Raw genomic sequence first — 22,617 nt, 5'->3', positions numbered from 1 at the left:
ATTTCAAAGGATCTCGAGTGGTCCTATCTACCGGCACTTTTTCAGGCAAAAATTATAAAAAAAATATAGAAGCAAAATTTTCAGGAACGCCAGTTTTTGGCGGGAAAATCAAGCTCGCTCGCGCTCTAGAAACGTATTGTTAAGATACTATCAGCGCCTGAAGCATCTGTCCTGTCTAGTATTAAGTTAACACTTAGTTTTATTACTTAATAATCTCTTGCCCCGCAGCAGGTATACATCAAAAGAATAAGGGACGTACCACATATTTTAATGAATTGAGCGAATAGTAGCCGCGAGCTTGAATATTTGCCCAGTCTCATAGACATCCCTACCTTGGTTTTATGCGTCCATTTTGCTGAATAAAACTGTTTATCATATTATACTGGCAAGCTATGATGGTTACTTTTTTTCGAAAGATCTTTTCCGTCTAAAACAACATTGGTAAAAGATTTTCTAACTTTTTAGATGGTGGGTGGATAGTTGTTGATAATAAGGGAATCGATTAGTTACAGAAATACAACTCTTAATTGTATTCAAATTGATTGAATTTCTTTATGACACAACCAGCAAATTATATAAAAAGAATGATTTCTGACAAACAGCAAAAAAAAAAAAACGACAACCTTTATGAGTAAATTATTTTTTATTAATGAAAAATCAATTACTAGTAATGCAGTTATCAGTTATTATCGTTATTTAGGCTGGTCTTTTATAAATATTTTCTTTTCTTTGAGGTGTGTTGGCCTCTCCATCGTAACAATTCCCATTTTAAGAATTGTCTAAAGCACATTCATGAGACAAGCATAGACACACACAAAATTAAACTCCAGCAAGCCAGAATCATTAATAAAACCTCTCTATTTCCTGGAGTTTTCCTTGTATTTCCACAGTAACTTCGAAAGCAAGATTATTGTTTAAAAAAACCAGAAACATTGCCAGAAAGTACTTAAGGCCCACAACAGCTCGTGAATTATTTTAATGAAGAAGGGATTTAGAAAAATTAATAATAAATATAATTGCGGAAAAGCAAATAAAAAATATACTTGAGGGGTAGAAAATAATAAATAAATAAATAAATAAATAAATAAATAAATAAATAAATAAATAAATAACGCCGTTATTTTACGCTTCCATACAAATCCCATTCACACAAAACTACCACTTCCATCGGCTTATTCAAGCAAGTAACTGAGACACTTTTAATAAAATATCGTCAATAAGGTATTAAACTTCAATCGTTGGTGGTTAGTACAGTTTTCTTGCAAATAAGCCGATGGATTTTTCTTAATTATAAACAATGACAAAAAGTGGTTGATGGGCATTCTCTAAAAACCAGCACTGTAGCATGGCACGGGTGAAATGGAGATGCACGCCTCTCCCCTCCCCCCTTCCTCCACGAGTAAAGCCGACATTTTACATAGGACTTGTCAAAGAAAATGGCGTCTTCCCCCAGCAAAGGAATTTCGGAGGTTTACCCACCGAATCAAAATCTTATAGCTAACCTCTTTTTAGCAGAACGACTGCGACGGATCCTATCGAATTTATCACTCATGTGAATTCTAAACGACCTTGCGCATGCGCAACAAAGGTATCGATAACTAGTGTAAGTGGGAGCTTACACATTCCGATACCTTTACAATATCGAACAGTTAACAAACGTATTAGGCATTATGACTAAATATAGCAATAGGTTAAACGGAAAACTAAGTGGGATTAACCGTGATTTCCTTACTAAGGCGGAATGGCACTTGTAAGACAAACAGTCCCATGACGTTCATATTAGCTTAAGAATTTGATCATTCAACGCCAGCCTAAACGCATCAGAGTCCGTTAATGGTATTTTATAAACGAACTTTACCTTATCTTTACCTTAGAGCTCTGGCATGCGATACTACGTTTCACAGGCCAGTTTTTCTTAGGTTCCTCGCGTATAAAGGTCGAGCAAGACATAAATCGCTGCTATAGCTAGTCCTAGTTTTTAAATATAACTGGTTGCTAGGGGTTAAAACGAATATAAGGAGAGTCGGAAGCTAGCCTAAGTGATACCACATGACTATCTTTAAGGTTTCTCTGGCCATTCGCATGATATATTTAAAAACTTAAAAAGATATGGTTCACGAGACGCCATGCGCGAAAAGATGCATAATTAAATAATGGTAATACAGTCAATTCTCGTTATTACGGACAAACACTGCATGGCATAGCTTCTCTACAGCCCTCCCTAAAACAGACAGCTCGTCACAGTGAGCTATCGCCTTGCGAACACCCCGCTATTGCGAACACCCCGCTATTGCGAACACCCTGCTATTGCGAACACCCTGCTATTGCGAACACCCTGCTATTGCGATCACCCTGCTATTGCGATCACCCTGCTATTGCGATCACCCTGCTATTGCGAACACCCTGCTATTGCGATCACCCTGCTATTGCGAACACCCTGCTATTGCGAACACCCTGCTATTGCGATCACCCCGCTATTGCGAACACTGCTATTGCGAACACCCTGCTATTGCGATCACCCCGCTACAATGCCCGAGGCCGGAAATAAAAATTGAAAAAAAAAGTGCCTCCTGTCTTGATTCGATATTATGGATACTAAATTGCAGTCTCGAGGGTGTCCGTAATAAAGAAAGTTGAGTGTATACCAACACAGGACGAGGTACCAAGGGTGTCCGTAATAAAGAGGGTTGAGTGTATACTAACACAAGACGAGGTACCAAGGGTGTCCGTAATAAAGAGGGTTGAGTGTATACCAACACAAGACGAGGTACCAAGGGTGTCCGTAATAAAGAGGGTTGAGTGTATACCAACACAAGACGAGGTACCAAGGGTGTCCGTAATAAAGAAAGTTGAGTGTATACCAACACAAGACGAAGTACCAAGGGTGTCCGTAATAAAGAGGGTTGAGTGTATACCAACACAAGACGAGGTACCAAGGGTGTCCGTAATAAAGAGGGTTGAGTGTATACCAACACAAGACGAAGTACCAAGGGTGTCCGTAATAAAGAGGGTTGAGTGTATACCAACACAAGACAAGGTACCAAGGGTGTCCGTAATAAAGAGGGTTGAGTGTATACCAACACAAGACGAGGTACCAAGGGTGTCCGTATTAGTAAGGGTGTTTAATGAGGACAGCTGTTTGGGTCTCAAAGGTTTTCCAGGGTTTCACTCAAATTTAACTGCCCATGTTTTCGTATAGAGAAATCATCAGATTGGGGTGAATGGTTTGGTATACAATGGGGAATTAAACCTTTAATATACAAATCACTTTTGGGATGACGTTAAAGCGTTATGTCCGTGTTTATTTATTACCAATAGATTGTTTCAGCTTAGGTGTAAATCCGCTTGCGTCTATTGACGTCTGAAACACAGCTTTAGGTTATCTAAAGCTTATCCTTAAAACAACAATGGCTAGGAGACTGGGTACATCGTAGGCAATAATGACAACCCAAGGTAATGTGTTTGTTCATGAAGCATTGACGCACTATGTATAATACCTTATGCACACTTTAGGTCAGTAAAAATCTCTAGTGTCAGTCACTTTTTGTGTGAGGGTTAAAGGCAAATACCGCTTTTTTATAATAATCGAAGATTTAAAAAAAGTTCAAACCCTTTTTAGTTTCTAGGGCCTAAATCGATTCTAGTTTAATTTTCAATGTAATTAGTTTTAGACAAATTATGTGGTTATTTCTGTGGAAAAAATAAAACATCTCTTTTTAGGCCCCAAACACCCTCCCTTTTCTAAAAAAAATGAAATAGAAATAAAAATAAAGCTGAATAGCATTTTTTTTCTTTTTTCTTTTCTTTTTTTCTTAGGCTAAATAGCCAGTTATTAGGGATCTTAAGGCTCTAACTAGCCAACTTGGGGGTATCAACTGTACCATTTTTTCCACCCAATGTAGCGATTTGGGTCGATAATATCTATCATTATTTCGTACCCAGAAGTAATTTTGAAGGTCAATTTTGATAGTAAAAAGCAGAATTGCTATTTTTATTTTTTCACAATAAGCAATAATTGCAATGTTTTTAAGCAATGGCTAAGCTCATATTATAAGTCAAGTAGCTTGATGATCACAAAATCGAACATTGAAAAGAAAATCAGCAACCTTCTAATTGCATCAGCAATTGGAAAAAAAAATCAATAACACTTAAATAACAAGTAGTTAGTAGACAGAAAATATCGTCATTGAGCGGTCTCTGTTTTGATGTCTGGAAAAAATGCAAAAGATATCTCAACAGGTTAGAACAGCCTGGGGCGACGGTGTTCAAGACAAAATATGATAACAAAACGGCGGATATGAAAAGATAGTAAAAACTTTTACACCATGGAGAAAAAAGGTGTTCTTCACTCTAGAGAGCGAATGAGAGTTTTGACATCATCAGCGATCGCTTCTGTTTACGAAATAAGTATCTTTAGAATTATGGACAGACGATTGAATCTGACTTTGATAGGTTGTTTGTGTTGTGGATAATAAGCTTAACGGATTTAATTGTCAAACGAAAGGGGTATATTATACATTGCCTGGCTTAACGAAACAACAAAAGCGTAGACATTTAATAAATAACGTTGTTTTTCATTTCTTACATGACACAACAAAGCCGCTAAAATAACGACAAACATATCTTTTGGAAGTCTTATCATAGTAAAAAATTGATAATAAAAGTTGACCCCTTTATGCGGAAAAGGGATGTCCATCAAGGCGGTGCTCGCCCGTATGAAATTTCTTGAGTGTCAATGGAAGAGGTGCGAGAATTGAAGAAGACCATCACGCCGCCATTTTATGCACTTGGGTTTGTTATATTTTCATAGTTTGTAAAGAACGCCTTCTATCTATTGAACGCCCAACGCCCCGGGCGTTTATTAGATCATTTACGGTATTCATCTATTTCAAAAAGCCATGTATTTACGTTGTTTCAAAAAGCCCGTATTCGAGTATTTTGAAAAGCCCGTACTCGTGTATTAAAAAAAAAAAAAAAAAAAAAAAAAAACGGTAGTCACGGAGTGTGCTAATTCTATTCCCGCTAGATTTTATATATTTTTTGCGGACAGTTTGATTTTTTTTTCTCTCTGAGTTTGGTGAGTAGACTTTGCTTGTTTGTTTTTTTGTATAGAGAATTTGGCTTGCCCAAAATAGTTTTATGAATTTCTTTACCGATTTGCCAAGTATCAAATGATCCGTCATTTATAGCAATGAAAAAAGAGACAATTTCTTCCGATTAACCAATTATCTGTAAACACTTCACGATCCAGGTGGATATCACTGTTCACGAAACACGAGCAAAATCACTAATCCCACATTGTTAGCGTAGAGGAAAGTTCAAGAATAATAATAAAAGAGAAAAAAACTCGTATCGAAATAACAAACAAGGACGCGTTTTTGCGGGTCTATAGATTGTCTATAAGTACTTTGGCTTGATAAAAAAAAAAAGATAAAAAAACGTATATCGATATGACAAAGACGCGTTTTCACAGGTCTCTAGGTCGTCAATTAGCACTTAGAATATTACTCAAGTATGTGCGTTGTCTTTCTGAATGCAGCCTGCAAAAGGTGTAGGTCACCTGTTAATAGCTTCTGACACTATCGTCACACGCGGCCATAGTGGGCTTTAATAGGTATAGCAAGCGATTAAGGTACCATCTAGTACTTTTTTCTTGTCATCACAAAAGGCCTGAGGGACAGAGCAAAAAAAATGGCAAGTTTTCCCAAAATAAGGTCTGGTTAACATCGGTAAGCTTGAATTTTTGCACAGAAGTTTCTTATGTTATGTAAACCAAATGAGGCTTGAATTGCAAATTTCAAATGTTCAAAGTTCTCCTTGTTTTTTAAGTCGAGCTCTGATCAGAAATTAAGCCAACTTTGCTCGCTAATATCTAAACTTCATATTTTCTAAATTAATTTAAAATTTGGAATCAAGCTTTTGGTCAGAGGAACTCCTTCTATGCGGAATCTTGAGCTTATATATTGAGAATTGGAAAATTTGATGCCATTTTTTTTGCTCTGTCGCCCTGAGGCCAACATGGCATTGCAATTCCAAGTTAGGGTAATGTAGACAAAGTAGACTGCGAGTCGCCGTATTAACCAACGGACTGATGGTATTAACTTTACATGTGCGGCACAGATGTTAAATTTCGGAAACGGGATAGTTTGAATAACGTGGCCACGCCTCAGTCGCGAGCGGTTTCTAAACTTCTTTTATCAATGAGTAGCTTAGAATTACGGGGTAGCGACAGCTGTCTAAAACACACAGCTTAGCCATTTTTCAAACGTTCAGAAGGCTATAATCAAGCAATGAGCGGACATATATCTAATTTGTACCCATTGTTTTCCATTTTTACTCCGGGTCTCATTTGCTTTGAATACAGACTGGGATTCCTGTGGCCCGCTTGAGGGCCGAGGTGCACTGGGGCGAGGGTGTGAAAAATTAAGAGCAGGCTAACCATGAGATGCCACGGAGAGCAGAAAGTTTTCATGTAGAAAATTTCAAGCTGAGCGATTGCGCCCGAGTTAACTGTTCTAGACTATGTCTCTCGTGCCACTTTAAATCGTCACACAAACCTCCAACAGCCTTCAACGAAAACGCCTTTAACTACAGAAGAAGAACAAGGCCAATATCCGCTATTTCCCTGATAAATAAGTCTTGATTTGTATAACTCATTCACTTTTGTTGAAAAAAGGTTCTTGTTGCAAACAACAACACACGTGTGGATGTGTATACATGTCGAATACACCCGTTTGTCGTCAACACATTCGATTAGATGCGAAGGTTGATGGAGTATGTGACTGAAAAATTAGTACAATCATGGCTTGCTGGTTTCATTTGGGTACTCAAGCATCTACACACATTAGATAAAGGATATTATCATCTATAAAAACTTTTATATTTTAGAAACAGAGGAAACTATGTACTGCAAGAAATCCGAGTTTGAACGGCAACATATTCTTTGCGGCAGACCCTTTTGACACTTTGTTGCATGGTGGACTTTTTTTTCGACTTCGGGCTACCTTGGCGTGAAAGAGTGAGAAAGTGGGGGGCCTTTAACACACCACAGGAACCCCAATTAAAAAAATACTGACAAGGTCAAAAATACAAAACACTCGAGACACCTGCTGAGGAGGCTAGCACGATGGGTCATTTTAGTCAACAGTGCGAAGGGAACCGAATCGAGCAGGCAAAAGTAGAGAAAAAAAAGCTATAAAACAAGAAACGAAATCTCAAGAAAAAATAAAGATTCGAGCTATCCAACCGGTCAGGGTTTTTTAAATATTTTTAGAAGGTGAAAGAGTAAGGTTTCTCACGGAAGTAGGTGTGATTCCCTATACTTGATGATAAACGAGGCTCATGTAATAAGACCATCACACTCATCAATCATAAATCACAAGTCGCGAGGAAAGTTATTAAACAATAAAACCGTGTAGGCACTCGTGTCTTTGACACCTATACACACAGCTTGTACAAACGAGACATCCAATTTAGTTATGTGACTCGACACGTCAAGGTCACTTGTAATAATGGCACCCGACCACCATATAAGCAGATAAAGAGATTTTCACAGCTTTGATACTGCCGCCTGGTAAAGAAAAGCTTATATGCAGAAAATGCTTCAACAAATACTCATTTCATCCAAGAAACATCCAGAAATAAAACATAAGTTGGTAACTTGGACTTGAAACTAGAGCCTTTAGGTCAATTGGCATTGCAAAAATGCAAAGAGGGCTTTCACAAACAAGCTTTCTTTTTGATAAAAGAAGTTGTATGTTGTGTTCAAATTTGCAATAAGGAAATTAATGTCGGCGTTTCAAAGGTGGAGTAAACCAAATAGAGTCAGGGATTTTCATAGCATATATCATGTAGAACAAAGAATACGGATATTGAAAAATAAAAAGAACATTTGGCAGGCAGACTACTGTAAATGTCAGTCATTTAAAAAAACTTTGATCTAGCCTAGTCGTAATAGACTTTTAAAATATATTTCATAATATATTTTTTGGGAAAAAATACAAAATGTTTCTATTAAGGCAACATCTTAAAATTTTTTAGCTATGTTAGCAAGTCTAACTAAAAAGAAAAATGGTGCACTTTTCAAAACCTTTTTTGTCGCACGTGGTCAGTCCGTCAAATCTGACTTGTTAAAGATGTTAAAATCTGACTGAAAAAGACTTTACTTTGAATGAAATTTATTTAAGCATAGTATTAATAAAAAGCGCTTTAGAAATCCCGTGACTTTGGAAAAATATAACAAACATAATCAGACAACAACACAAAAAGGGCAAATCCAATTAAGACTGAAAACAACAGAGAAGTGCTAAAAACAAACGCTGTTGATCTGTTCCAGCAGATAGATTTATTAGAAAACGTGTTATTAAGGCGGAAAAGGCAAAGCAATAAAGGTAAATACAGACTCTCTAGAAGTTAGTTCAGCAATGGCGGCATGGTGCACTAAAAGAAAATCAAAAACAAAATAATTATATTTTGGTGCGGCATGCGACTCACAGGAATTAAAAGAGCTTGTAAACATTTGAAAGTTGTTCCCAGAAGATTGGCTATAGTATACCATAAAGCGATGTTGATTTTTAAAAAGAGGGATTGGTATTTTCGTGATGCTACGAGACAATTATTGCAAGTGACATTTTTTTCGCCGACAAGAAGGGGAAGAATGTTTACATTGTAAAAGAAATCTGTTTCGTCTGGATAAGTAAACTCCTCTAGTGTGAATAATGTAGCAGCAGTGTAAATCTTCAACATTAAATGATGCAACATGAGTATCCACTTACGCTGCTAGGTTATAACTTTAATAAAAAAAAATGGGACTGAAAGCGTGTATAAAGTGCCTTCTTGTAGACAAATACACAAATACCCTTCTTTAGTCAGGTGAAAAAATACTACCCTATAGTCAGACACACAGTTATTGTTTTTATTCAACATATTATTTGGTGAAATATCGAGATAACCATCTTCAATCAAAGTTTTAATAAAAAACATCCGTAACAAGAAGACAGCGCGCGTGTTACACGCGCGTTACATAAAGACATCACGCGAGTTACACGAAGACAACACGCGCGTTACACGAAGACAACATGCGTGTTACACGAAGACAACACGTTTGTCGTTGCAGAAAACGTACTGACAGCTGACAAAGCTTTGAACAAATGACTGAAAGCTAGTTAAAACAGTAATGTGGGGGCTGAAATTTGCCATTTGTTTCTTCCTCGGTGGTGACTCGACATTAAAAAAAGAACATTGAGTAAAAAAATGCTGCTAGTTACACCCATGATTCAGCACAACCGACGAAAAGACGAACGCATGCGCACACAACAAAGACCAAACGCACCAGAAAGATCGATATACGAAGCAGGGGGAAAGCACGTGTCAAATGAGGCTATCAAAAAAATATCATAATGGAAAGGGAAAGAACAGACGGTGCGGACAGAGACGAAGTCACCATGGCACGAATATAGAACATTAAGTAGTGCTAAATATTAAGTTAAATCCTTCTCCTTATATCATCAGACGATATTGAAAAGGGATATCACACATTAATCGCTCAAAAAAAGCAAATATAGATTGCTAATTTATTCGGTTTGCTTGTATTGATAGGATATCAATACTGCTATTTGACTGTATCTATTATTTTCATATTTAAATTTCCAATACCTTTTTTTTTTTACTATATGGTTAGCTTCAACAAGGAAACATGGTTCTTTAGTTTTGTCTTTGCCATCTTTGTTCTGAGCTCATTGTCCGAAGCAAGTGATCTTTAACATAGGATTCACCGCACCGCTGATGGGTGATGGGCATTGTCAAAATGATCCAGAACCATCGGTGTCCTCATAAAAACAAGATCATCATCATATCACAAATAACATCTTCATCGTCTGCTCTTCATTTTCAGGATCATATTGTCTGCCAACATCATTATTAAAGACACAATATGGTAATCATCACCATCGCCATAATAACCATTGTAGCAAGATGTCCATGGTTGTTTTGAGTATCATATTTTGTGATACGCAATATCCAGTGATATTACTACAGTGAGATTACCATCCTCATCAGCTTTTGTACTTAGTGAGTGCCGACTATAAAAGTGTAACTCCAATGTGGTTAGATTATCTAGCAACACTATCACGCTATCTGTTTTACTTAAAATAGTTTCTTTCAATATCTGCTGTCCACGGTGAATCGCTGGTGTATACATCTATTTTAAAAAAAGGTTTCACTCGAAAAATCTGTGTCGTAATCCGCAGTGCTTCATGGGTATCAAATAAATAATAAAATGAGCGTAAATAACAAGAAACACCAGTTTAGAAAGCTTTAGCATTCTTGTTTTTGTACCTCTAAACGTTCACACGGCTTTCGCAGAGACCAGGATTCAGCGATTTATACGTTACCCATAAACCACTGCGGGTTACGATACACTCGCGCTGTATGCACCACCAATCCACAATAACGCTTAAAGGATAGGTTTTCTTCACCTTTATAATGTAGCAATGCAATTTCCAGACAGGTTTTTTGTTTCTCTTGTCTTTTTGTTTTTGTCTGTAGTACGTCGCAGTCATTTCCCCTCACCAAGGCAAGTCATTCGTATAGATGGAAATAATCTCAACGCTGAAGCCCACAATAGCACCAAACACGTTTCCCCACAGAACCAGCCACATTACATGTTTATATAAGGAATCGTGAACAAACTGCAATAAAAAAAGTAAATAAAAGGTTATGTGTTCGGAAAGGGATGTCTCCTTTATGGCGGTCAGAAAGGTGTCAGTTCCTAAAAAAAAGGAAGAAAGAATAAAAAAATGTCTAAAAATTACGAATTTCCTAATAACCTTCCCGTAAAATTGTAAAAATACCCTCCCCCCCCCCCAAAAAAAAAAACCTTATAGGTCAAGGACAAACAAATTTGGCCGCCAGACGGGTACGAGAAAATAAAATAATGGACAGCACTTTAGGCACTATAGTTATTGAGGCGTTTTTTTTATTGAGGCTTTTTTTATTGAGGCTTTCCTACTCAGAAGACTTCTTTATAGACTGTCTTCTTTATAGAACGCACAATTATAATCTTCTGCATGTTGTTACCTATCTCGAAAATTCATATATTCAAGGTTATATTTAGTATTCAGCACATAGAGAAATACTACCCTTGATGTACGTAATAAGGTTAAGGGCTTTTTTGGGCGGAGGGGGGGGGAAAGGGGGTGCTTTTTTGTTCTGCTTTCACACTTCTTTTGAATAAAGTGTTATATGGACATTGACAAAACATAACCAAAGCATATCAATAAAACCTAAAACCCTAAAACGTACTTGTTTTACTTGCTCTTGTGTCATCTGCTGGGTTCGAGTTGCTATCAAATCAACCACCTACAAGAAAATGTGAGTTAATTTGAGGTCAAATATTGAAACGGAACTACCAAGTCCTTTTTTTTCTAATTGAGGTGAGCCTGGGGTCTAGCAAAATGATCATAAGGATACAAGTTTTCCAACAATACCCCGGCTGTACAGCTACAATATTAAAATAATCCATAGGTACAGTACCAGTGTTATTCAAACCCCCGGAAGAATGTTGCATCCCGACAAAGCAAATAACCTCCAAAGAGTATCCCCCACTCTCAAGTAGACACTCAAGACACTTGGTTTTATCAATAACATTTACATTATTATTGGCATTATGAAGCCTCAAATGTTTAGACTTTACTGGGAAAACGAAAAGAACTACATGCAGTGTTAATTTCTCAACAAATACCTGTTCACGAATTTTTTCTGCATTTGTAAGGTCTGATGACTGGATTGACTGAATCAACTGTGGATGACAAAAGAAAATACTACATAATAAGCAAAATCAACCTAACTACAAAGTACTTGTTGAATTACCTATTGGTACAGGTTAATTCAGGGCGATTTTAAAACCACATAAAGAAACACATTCACTGTACTAACATTAATAGAAAAATAACATTTTACACCTCAAATTCAATCTCAAACTCAAAAACTTGAATTTTATACTAGATTTTTTAGACAAGATCTTTAAAAACGCATGCAAAACCATCTGGCTGTAAAACAACAGTCAAATTTCAGCTGCAACTGAGAGTTACTTGGATTACAAGGCAGCAAAACCATGGTTGTAATTTTAACAAGTAAACTTGTGGTGATCGCAAAAAGGGTATGTATTACAGCCAAATTCGCTGTTGCACGACCTCAGCGAATCTAAAATCCTTGTCTTGTTTGGGAATAGCACATAGTCAGACACAAGATTTTGGGGGGCGGTTTGTCTGGTTTTGAAGAAGAAAGGACTTTTCGATTCTGGGAGGTCACGCAACAATGAACTTGGCTATAAGTAGTTGTCTACACATACTTAGTTTAAAACATGATTACTCACCAATGTACTTATAAAACTTTTCATATCCAGGATATATGTCTTGACAAGTTTCCTGAGTTTATCTTTGGACATACCAAGGCTTCTGAGGGTCAAACCTATGTACAAAGACCATAAGAGTGCAAAACAAATCAACTATGAAACACTAATAATGCTTTGAGTTTTTAAACATTTGCCTGACATATTGCAGTATCCCTTCTCTTCAGAAGATTATGTCATTTTTCACGTTTTTTGTTTTCATCAAATGTTATTGCTGTCAAAGTCATAAAGTAGCTCAAATTCACATATGGAAGATTTAAAAAAGAAAAACAATGAAACATTATCTGGAAAGATAAATAAAAGATCATTGATTGACCCTTGAACCCTAGACTGTGCTGGCTTATTTAGGCATGTGGCTATATTTTAGTGTGTGGTGATTGTTTCACACAGAAAGGGCCTGCAAACATCACCAGTAACATTCAAAATGACTTTGAATTGATCTATGTATTTAGAGCAAAGTTCATATCCTTTTGTAGGGTCTGTGAAATTAAATGTCATGCTACATGAGTGGCCAAGCAAAAAAAAACAAAGTCAAAGTCATTTTGGCATCCATGCTACAGTAATTTTGCATGAAACAGAAATACTGTATGTATTTAATTGCACCTTCAGCTGTAGCCATAAGGGAGTCCACCTGAGTATCTATCAGGGTAGTCATCTCATCTGAGCTCAGAACGCTATGTAAATGTTGCTCTAAATACAAGAATGTTAAACCGCATATTGATATATAATACATATTGTTTCCTTTCTAAAAGGCTTTTACTTACTTAGGAAATAAAACACAAATCAAGCAATTTTTATCAATGGACACAAAAGAATTTTGTACCAGAAAAATTAAATGCCTGCATCTTTGGTTTTCGATTATAAAAAAGGCTAATTTCACTTAAGCGGTATGTGTTGTTTGGAAATATTTTAAACTGATTACACATTCTCCAAAAAGCACAGTTTTTGGTTTCTCGTGTTCTACTTCAACTCTATTTTATTGATAAAGGCATTTGAACAAAATTTCTAAACTTTAAAAGAGAGTTACCAAAGTTCTGTGGCTCTAACAAGGCTTGCTCTCTCTCTCTGGTATGATGCCGAATGTGAGCAGGACTAAAAAATACTTCAAGTAGAAAGCTGGCAAGTGTTTCTCTTGCAACTGTGAAATGCTTTGCAAGAAACCCCCTGAAAAAAAAAAGAAAAAAAACAGACTATAAAGTGACTATTTATTCATTTTAACATCACATAAAATAAAATAAAAAACAGTACACACTTTACATCTTCTTATGCCCAGTCCAGACCCTTGTGGAAAGTGCCCCCTTCCACCCCCCCCCCCCCCCCCCACTTCTGAAAACTTACCGGCAAAGAAGCCCAGGCATTCTGTTAAAGATGATCTTGATACCAATCCAGTTAGTAATTCCTCCTGTGATTCAGACAGTTATCAATTAAAATATTTTATTGAAATATTTTTTTTTACTTTAAAAGATAGGGTATAATTAATCGTTTTGTTCTAGTATGACCTAATGTAAAAACAACACTTTCACATAATATGATCTTTAAGGAATTAGTTTAGAGCAAACTTGTGTAATTTATTGTATTTGGCCTTGTCCATGGTTAAAGAACCATGCAAACATTGATTGCAGCAAAAAAAGAGTTAATGACACAAAATACTAATCATCAAAGTATACATTACCAGCAAACCCAAATAGTCCTGTTGCCCGAAGAATATGACTGAAGGTTATAAAACCTGAAGCAGAAATGATTGACTCTTTTAAGTATATGTGTGTAACTTGTGGCAAAATGCCCCCTTGCCAGAAATAAATTCAACATTTTTTAAATTCCAGAATTGAATGACCAGCCCCAATTGATTTTGAAGTAAACTTGTTGAGAGACTTCATACCATTGCTTTTTATTGCTTTCTCCTCCTTGGTCTTGAATGTCTCAACCAGTACAATTCCAATGAGAAGCATAATTAATGTCAACAGTGTGCTGATGGAGCTCTTAGGGTTGAACTTGAAGGAACTTTGATTTGATCTGTTAATCTAAATGAATTATGTACAGTAGAAGTCTAATAAGCTGAACATTAAAAAGTACTTATTGCTATTGTTCTGAGCACTTTACCATTCCAGCAACAAAAACATGCTCGGGAATTTGCTAAGAGGGGGTACACAGTCATAGGTATACAGTATCATACAGAAAATGGATCCTGGCGTGGCCAGGATTTTTAACAGGAGGGGGGGGGGGGGCAAAAAAGGCCCTTTTAAGGCATTTTCTCCTGTATTTTAGATAATGTCTCATACAGAAGGGGGAGGGGGCAGGCCCCCTAGGCCACCCCCTGGCTACGCCCCTGTGGATGGTTCCAACAGTCCTTCAATAGGAAATGACCCACCTTTTAGGGGCCAAGGAGGGGGTGGGTAAGGCGCTCCCTGTGGCCATGGGTATGTGCCTGGCCCCCTACACATGACGTGTGATAATGCAAAAGTATAAACAAAAATAAAGGCTCACTGATTCGCTTTAATTGTAATGACTAACCTCTTGAGCTGAACTGAGATCAATAGAGAGTTGCATCTCATGGACACTCTCTGACAAGGTATGGTAGGACGTTACTTCATCCATGGTCCTGCCCAGGCCTTCAAGCGCGGCCAGGAAATCCGGCGTCCTGGTACGGGGCCTATAGTCCAAAGAACCGCTACCACTGACATCACTAAAAACTTCAATGTTCGCAGAATGACCGCTATGATAGGAGCGAGCGCGCCGACCAGATTTCAATGACATTTTGTCAACAACAGTTGTTTTAGCTCAGCAAATATTGACGATGACAATATGAATCACACCCGAGAGCAAGAAGTGTAAGTGGTTGTCTTCGAAGATAATGATAGCTTGGAAAGATGCAGTGTTCTCGAAGATAGATTTCGAAAGTCTTCAGACAACTTCACGTTCATACGTTGCTTGCAAATACAGGCTCGAATAAAGCTTGTTGTCACATAAGGCCTTTGGATGAAGCCTTTCCTTGTTGAGGTTGGACAGTTAAAAGTGTTGTTCCTGTGAAGTTTCAGCTTGGTTGATCATTATTGTGATTTTATTTCACAAAGAAATGCACAGATAGATCGCTACGCGCGGGAGAAGAGCAGGAAACAAGAGTCGAATATGCGGTGCATTGCTCAGCGGACTACTTGAAACCACAGGCTACCCAGACCCCCCGGCGCATATAAATTGACTCCTAGCTATAGACTACGCGCATCTAAATTGGTACAGACTGGCGGGCCACAGCTGATCCAAAATGCGAACGAAGGGGTATTTGACTCTAGCGCAATCTGACAGCATTTTCTATAGCTTCGTCTGTAAACTCCATTTGTACGACATTTTAGCCGTGGCCAGGTCATCATTTTGTTGAGAGGGTTGGTCCTGTTGTTTTACCTTGTTTGATTTGAAATTTGTCAAAAAACCTGAGCCATTACTTGGCTAAAGAGTGGTTTCTATCACGTTTGTTGGATGCATATCTTCAAGACCATTTATCCCTTAGACTGATGCCTAAGTATATTCATCTTGTTGTGTTTATTTTGCATTTCATATGAATTTTTTTGGGTTGAGGGGTACAGTCCGGTTGAGGGGTCAATGTGTTAATCACGCACGTAAATTGGCCAATCAAAACGACAAATGAGTTGCCGTTTTCTAGCGCGTTTGATTAACTATTAGGCTATTAACTACCATATGTGAATATCCGCTACAATCATTTCGCTTTTCTTAGGCCCAAGAACTGTGTATATTGAGAATGTACAAGTAAACTTGCAGGAATTTGTGTTAGGCCTGAATTTCGAAAAAAATGGTCGTGACACATCCAAAAGGGTGTGACGTGTCATTCAAACTTGGGGAAACATTTTCTGAAAGTTGCATTGTCGTATTACACAAAATGGAGGGGGTCCTTTTGCTCCCTCCCCCCTTTCCCGGTCACATATTGTGCCCCAAAATATTAGGTTAATGCTTCTGGTGGAAAACAATGGCGCGTCAGTGCTGTCCTTTGAAACCTTGAAATAGAAAGCATATTCAGAAGTGGCTATACGATCCTGACTCATCCACTCTTTCTTTACGATCGAGAAAGAAAATTTAACCAACAAATGTCGTTTTTGTCACCAGCGGTCATTTCAATGGAAAGTAATCAATTCCTTTGGAAAATCAGCAAGTTCGTCGTCAATTTTTAGGTTGCCGTGTCACGAGTGCTACGTAAACTATATGACTTGTAATCAGATAAAATATATATATATATTGTCACCGTCATTAGTCAATTGAGAAGGAGTTTGGAAAGTAACGCAATATTCTCGTTACCAGACCCCCCAAACGATGATGTTTTCTTCAGGCGGAGGGAGCTATTAGGAAAGACGAGTAAACGGTTTTGTCGCTATGGCAAGCGGTTTACTTTTCTGATAATTGAGACACAAGGAGCCCAAAAAGCAGGATATGTAAAGTAAAAAAAAAATCACCAAAGATAAACACGAAATAATTTCGCTTATTATGTTTAATTCGATCATCTTTTGCAACTACAAATAAGGTCTACGTTGTTTGTTTTACACAAGAAAAAAAATTGTCATTTGATAGGGAACTTATACCGGAAACTAGTATAAGGGAGGGTGGCGAATAAGAACATCTATCGCCGCCTAAAAATAGAAATAAGAACTTTGCAATCAAAATCATTCATTTACGAAAATGAAAAAAATAGTGGCGTTACACTCGCAATTATTCTAGATATAATGATATCTCAAAAACCAAAACATTGAATCGCAGTGGCTATATGCCCGACAGTCGGGAAAGGTTCTCAATGGACTACATGCCCGACAGTTTTAGTACGCACCTGTGCTCGTTGTCATCGAGCGATTACTGTGCATGGGATTTTATGGTTCACACTATTAAATCATAATAATTGATTGATTAAACTCTGTTGTTCTGTAGCCATCGTTATACCACGGGGTGAAGCTTTTGGTGTCTTTTACTGACAGAACTGCAATATGAGTTGCGATCAAAGCTTCCTTGCTCAACGTTCTCTGCGTATTTTCCTCCGAAGTTACCAGCCGCCTTATATCTGCCAACGTGAAACTCGCACTCGGCGCCTGAATACTGACCATTCGCTTTGCCATAGCCAAGCTTGGTACTCCCTTTCCAAACCACCTATTAATGAGTGTTTTATGTTAAAAAGATTGTCAAAAGAGAGTGTATGTATGCATGCGATGAGTGTAAGGAAACGCCAGAGTGCTAAGCGCTTCAGCTGCAACTGCTTCCAGCCCAAGAACATAAAAAAATATATTTTATTCCACACCCATCACCTAGTCACCGGCAAAACATCAAACCTCTCCCCCACACATCAGACCCTCCCCGGCTAACCATCACCTCTCTCCCCCTTATCAACCCCATCCTCGTAAACCCATCACTACCCAATCACACCTTGACCAACCGCTGCAAACTTACCTGTGTGAAATGACCGGCCCCTAAACCAGGGTCATCTGAGTTGCCGAATGTAAAGCCAGGATCACAGACCTCGTTATACCTGATGAGAGAAACATGGATTACTAAATTCTTTTTTGAGCCTGTATAAAGCAAAAAAAAAAATCTGTATGTAAATAACTATACCTTGATAATTTCCCTTCATACGTTTATCGTATATTTCAAATCCAAGTTATTGGAGCCTTCAATTACTCCGAGCATCCCGATCTGGACTCTCTATTTTTTTACTCACACAAGTCCTCGATAACTGAAGTCAGGTTAAAATTTACAAATATTGCCTCGTGAGAGAAAGTAAATTATCCAAGCTTAGGACGGGAGGGGAGAAAACGAAATCCGCTTCTCTATTCCATTCCCCAATCTCTTTTGACTTCAATTGAACATACAACGGGGGTTCTGCGGAACCTGACAGCTTGTTTATTACAACCGTTTTGTAACTTTAAAGAAATTACCGCATTCATAATGTGGACCGCCCCCATTATCTGGAAAACTATTTTCTTTCTTTCAGTACTTTTTCTTAAAGAAAAATTACGAAATAAAAATATGACTTGATCACCAGTAGACTTATTTGGAACTTTAGACCTGTAATTTATTTTAAAAAAAAGAACAATTAAATCGCTGGTACTCCACCACATAATTTCTTGCGTCTTTTCTTTTATGCTTCGATTCCTTGTTTTAAGGATTCCTGTGGTCAATGATGTGACGTCACTAAATATTTTTCTTGTTCCCAAGCCCTTCTTGCCTGAAGGACAACCACAGGAATCCCAAAAAGATCACCAGAGGCTACATTGTGCCCTCTTTATACTCACCAGCGCGTCACTGTCGCCGTTGGCGATTTCTGATCGGGTTGACAAGCAATATTCCAGTTTTCGCCAAGTCCTTGGTCAAAAATAGTTGGGTCGTGAGACCCCGTTCCGTCTGCGGCAATCTTTTCCGCCCACGCCTGCGCACCAGCGGAGATGTCCGCGTCTAGTGTCATCGCGGGCGCATTGTGTATGGCACGCAGTTTGTTATGAGCTTCAAGTGCTTCGTTTTGAAGGTCTGAGCCTGAAATACACCAACATGAAAGAGTAGTTTAATTTCAAATATCATTATGCCCGCCACTAGAAATTGGCACCAAAGATGCTTCGGTGTCAGACGAACCGTTCGCAATACCAGCAAGATCATGGATAATTCACAGATTTTGCACAGTTCAGTCTCCACGCTCTAGTGGACTTTAGCTGGTGTGCGCATGGAATTTGTATTAAAATATATCTATGCCTCCTTAGAAAGCTGGCTATTAGGTTAATGAGTCAAAATTGGGCGGCCGGACAGGACCGTCCTCGAATTGTTCGCGTTAGTTCTTAGAACTTGTTCAGGCCGGACTGGTCCAGCCTTATGTGCTGTTATAAAACATCAGACAGCAAAACTATTAAATTATATTAAAAATATTATTAAAAATAACAACATTCAAGCTGACAGAGAGCTTATATCTATATGCATCTTGGAAATGCTTTCGAATTAGCGAAGATTCTTGCAACAAAATGCACAAAAATACATCAAAATATTTAGTAGTCAATATAATATTCAAGGAGTAACTTTTTTCCGTGCTAAATATACTTTCTGCAGCAAGTTATTCGGGTTAGTCGGGCGCCATATTTTTGATATTATGTACTTATGAACCGACGCGTACAATTTGACCGGCCCAAACCAATATAAAAGTATTTGTTACTGGTCTATGTTCGAATGTCGAAGTTTAGAATTAACTTTTTAAAAATGAAACATTGATTTATGATCGAAATAGCATATTGCTATTGCTTTTCAGGTCTTAGCAGGCTTTTAGTGGACACTAGTAATATTTTTACTTTTACAGGAAGCCGGTTACAAGATAAGAATCTCTACTGATACATTGATGCATAACAACGATTTGTAACCTACCACTTCCACCGGAGGACGATGGCGTGGTTGAGCTGTTAGAGCTGCCTGTTGTCGGGGTAGCATGGGTTCCATTCCCACTACTCGAACTAGCAGTGGTACCACTGCCATTACCCGAGCTTGAAGTCGTGGGTGTGGTTGTTGTCTGTCCCTCACTTCCTCCACCATTGGGCGTGGTCTGTCCCTCACTTCCTCCACCATTGGGCGTGGTCTGTCCCTCACTTCCTCCACCATTGGGCTTGGTCTGCCCCTCATTTCCTCCACCGCCAGGTTGAGATGACCCTCCACTAGTCGAGGATGCCTCGGGGTTTATTTTGAGCGTGATACTCATATCCACGTTACCATCTTTCGTGATATCAAAAACACCGCCACCTGAATTCCACACGACACAAACAAAGACATTATCTTGTATATTAAATACACAGAATTGTCTACGGAGACAAGCTTGCGGGAATGCCTTTTGTAGCAACAACGCCACAACAAAAGACCCAAAAGCCATAAAGTAAATTGAGATTCCCTGCAAGTTTGCATGTGTTCAATCAATACGGCAAAACCACAGGCTTACTAAACTCTCAGTCAGTCTCCAGTCAATCCCAGTAACTATCTCGAATATTTTCACGATTGAAACTGCTCAAACGTTAGAAATACCGCTTATTCTGGAAAAATACACATCACAAAGCAATGAGAGTATATTGTGACCTTTATTCTAGGAAATAAGACAATTATAGAACAATTACATGAGGTGATCAATCGTGAAAATATTCGAGATAGTTACTGGGGAGACTGACTGAGAGGTTGGTAAGCCTGTGGCAAAACATGCAGGAAAATGCTTTGCCATCATGGAAGTATTTGAGGGCGATGTTTATTAGACAGCTGCATATACTCTATAGCTTCTATTTCCAGCCCTCCCTAGACGAAAGAACCCGTGTGGTATTATATATGAAATGAGTCTACTCATTAGTCACACAGTTTAGCTAGTTGATGTACTGTGTCGTGTGTATGTGCGAAGTTTAAGAATGGAACATCTTGATATTTTGATCTTACTGGGGAAGGGATATGGTAGGAGGGGGTGGGTAGTTGAAGCCCGTGGGGGAGAGGGGGGGGGGGGGGGGTGACTCCGCCAAAAACAGACGGAGGTGATCGTCGGGAAAATTGATTTTAACTTGAAATTCTTAACCCTTAGCGATAGCAAACTGGGGGTGGTCGAAGGAATTTTCAACCCTAAGAGATGGCAGAATCGTAAAAAAACGTTAACACCCCCTTAGGAATAGCAATTGGTCTGATTTTATACCCTATAAGATAACAGAATGGAAAAAAAACATTCCCTAATGAAAAGCAGTTGGTCGAGTTTTATGGCCTAAGAGATAGCGAAATCGAAAAAATCCTTCAACACCGCCCTAAGGGATGGCAGTTGGTCGAAATGTTTTACAAAGATGTGACGATTACCCCTCGTCTACTTTTCTGGAGGGCCCCCCCCTCCCCCCAGGAGTTGAAAGCGACTGCATTAGGGTGTCAGGAGGGGTGGATGTTGCGTGGATATCCCCCCTCCCGTCGGGAGTTGAAGGCGACTGCATTGAGGTGTCAGGAGGGGGTGGATGTTGCGTGGATATATCCCCCCCCCTCGCCCCTTACCCCAGGAGTTGAAGGCGACTGCATTGAGGTGTCAGAGGGTGGATGTTGCGTGGATACCTCCCTCAACCTTTTTAATATTTAAAATTCATGTCTTGTAAATCGAGCCCTCCCATCCACCAACATTCTGGATGCGCACCTGTATAATTACGGTGTTTACATATAACGTCAATCACAAGCCACTATCACCTCACCGACAACACCGCCATCTTGTATCTTGAAACTCCCCTGATTGCTTTCTGCTGACCGCGTGGTGCGGGTGCGTCCAATGTTAAAATTCAGGTGTTTATTGACGTAATAGCTCTTTGTGCTCACAAAGGCTATGCTGTGAAACAAAACTAAAAAAACAATTTGTGTTCTAAATGTTAAAAAAACAGTAATCAATTGGTCTTTCTTGCTAATTAGCTTGATTGGCTTAACTGGCATACCTGGTATCAAAACCAGAAGCTCCAGGCGAGGCATGGTATTCCTGTGGAATTTCAATAGACATTAAAAAGTTCAGATTATGATAAAAAAGCTAGATTAATTATAAAATAAAAAGATAAAATGGCTACGTCTTCAACGGGATTCGTGTTTATATCTCTAATTTAGTCCCTAAGTTCTCTTAAAGCGATGAAAAAAAATTCTGTGAGAGGCAGAATCGTTATGACAGTTTGAGACTAGAGGCATTTAATAATCATGAAACTCCAACTGCGCACATGCGCGAAAATGGCAATAAGAGGTCGCTAGAATATTTTTTTTGTCTTGGTACTTGTTTTTTTAAGTCAAAATTCATTTAATATTTTCCTATGATTTTTTGCTCGCTCTACATCCTAGCGGGGTTGACTGATCCTTGACTAAAATTGTAACGGTTCTTCTTGCTGTTTATTTGTTTAGATTGACATATCTTATTTTCTAGGGAGACCTCTTCAGCCATATAGTTTAATTATATGTCTCCCTAGGAATCCTGTGTAAATCAGGGAGGGATTCTGATTTTTTTAAATCAACAACTACTTATATTGACTAATTAAAGTATGATGGATATTTTCAATGTTTGTTTTTGCTTTTCCAGTTATTATTATTACCTACCTTTTGTTGCGCAAACACTTGACTTGGGATCTCGAGAAGGCAAGATCTCTTAATTAAAAAATTATCGAATATAACCCTCGCATCAATAATTAATGAATCGGTCGCTGGTGCTGCAGTGTTCGCTGAGA

The 22,617-nt window shown here is 38.4% G+C and overlaps 2 protein-coding genes across 3 annotated transcripts; both read right to left on the bottom strand.

Annotated features, from left to right (window-relative positions):
- Positions 1 to 9,558: 9,558 nt before the first annotated feature.
- Positions 9,559 to 15,849, bottom strand: LOC5513789. 2 transcript variants are annotated; one of them, XM_032383337.2, is made up of 10 exons: positions 14,921 to 15,849; positions 14,289 to 14,430; positions 14,082 to 14,135; positions 13,748 to 13,811; positions 13,437 to 13,573; positions 13,013 to 13,099; positions 12,374 to 12,468; positions 11,741 to 11,797; positions 11,302 to 11,358; positions 9,559 to 10,688 (listed from the first exon to the last, which is right to left on the bottom strand). In XM_032383337.2, exons 1-10 carry the CDS (start codon positions 15,161 to 15,163, stop codon positions 10,566 to 10,568), a joined length of 1,059 nt encoding a protein of 352 aa, XP_032239228.2. In that variant the 5' UTR covers positions 15,164 to 15,849; the 3' UTR covers positions 9,559 to 10,565. The 2 variants fall into 2 exon arrangements, with proteins under 2 accessions (XP_032239228.2, XP_048577030.1); XM_048721073.1 differs by having other exon boundaries at positions 10,533 to 10,768.
- A 1,034-nt stretch (positions 15,850 to 16,883) lies between these two features.
- On the bottom strand, positions 16,884 to 22,566 carry LOC5513811 (protein PRY1). The gene is made up of 7 exons (XM_001633958.3): positions 22,490 to 22,566; positions 21,850 to 21,890; positions 21,616 to 21,759; positions 19,796 to 20,164; positions 18,688 to 18,925; positions 17,846 to 17,924; positions 16,884 to 17,548 (listed from the first exon to the last, which is right to left on the bottom strand). Exons 2-7 carry the CDS (start codon positions 21,881 to 21,883, stop codon positions 17,339 to 17,341), a joined length of 1,074 nt encoding a protein of 357 aa, XP_001634008.3. The 5' UTR covers positions 21,884 to 21,890; positions 22,490 to 22,566; the 3' UTR covers positions 16,884 to 17,338.
- Between the last annotated feature and the right edge of the window lie 51 nt (positions 22,567 to 22,617).

Source organism: Nematostella vectensis, chromosome 13 (genome assembly GCF_932526225.1).
Source record: "Nematostella vectensis chromosome 13, jaNemVect1.1, whole genome shotgun sequence".
Lineage (NCBI taxonomy): Eukaryota > Metazoa > Cnidaria > Anthozoa > Actiniaria > Edwardsiidae > Nematostella > Nematostella vectensis.
Note: the sequence above shows the minus strand (reverse complement) of the source record. Positions and strands in the feature narration are given on the sequence as shown.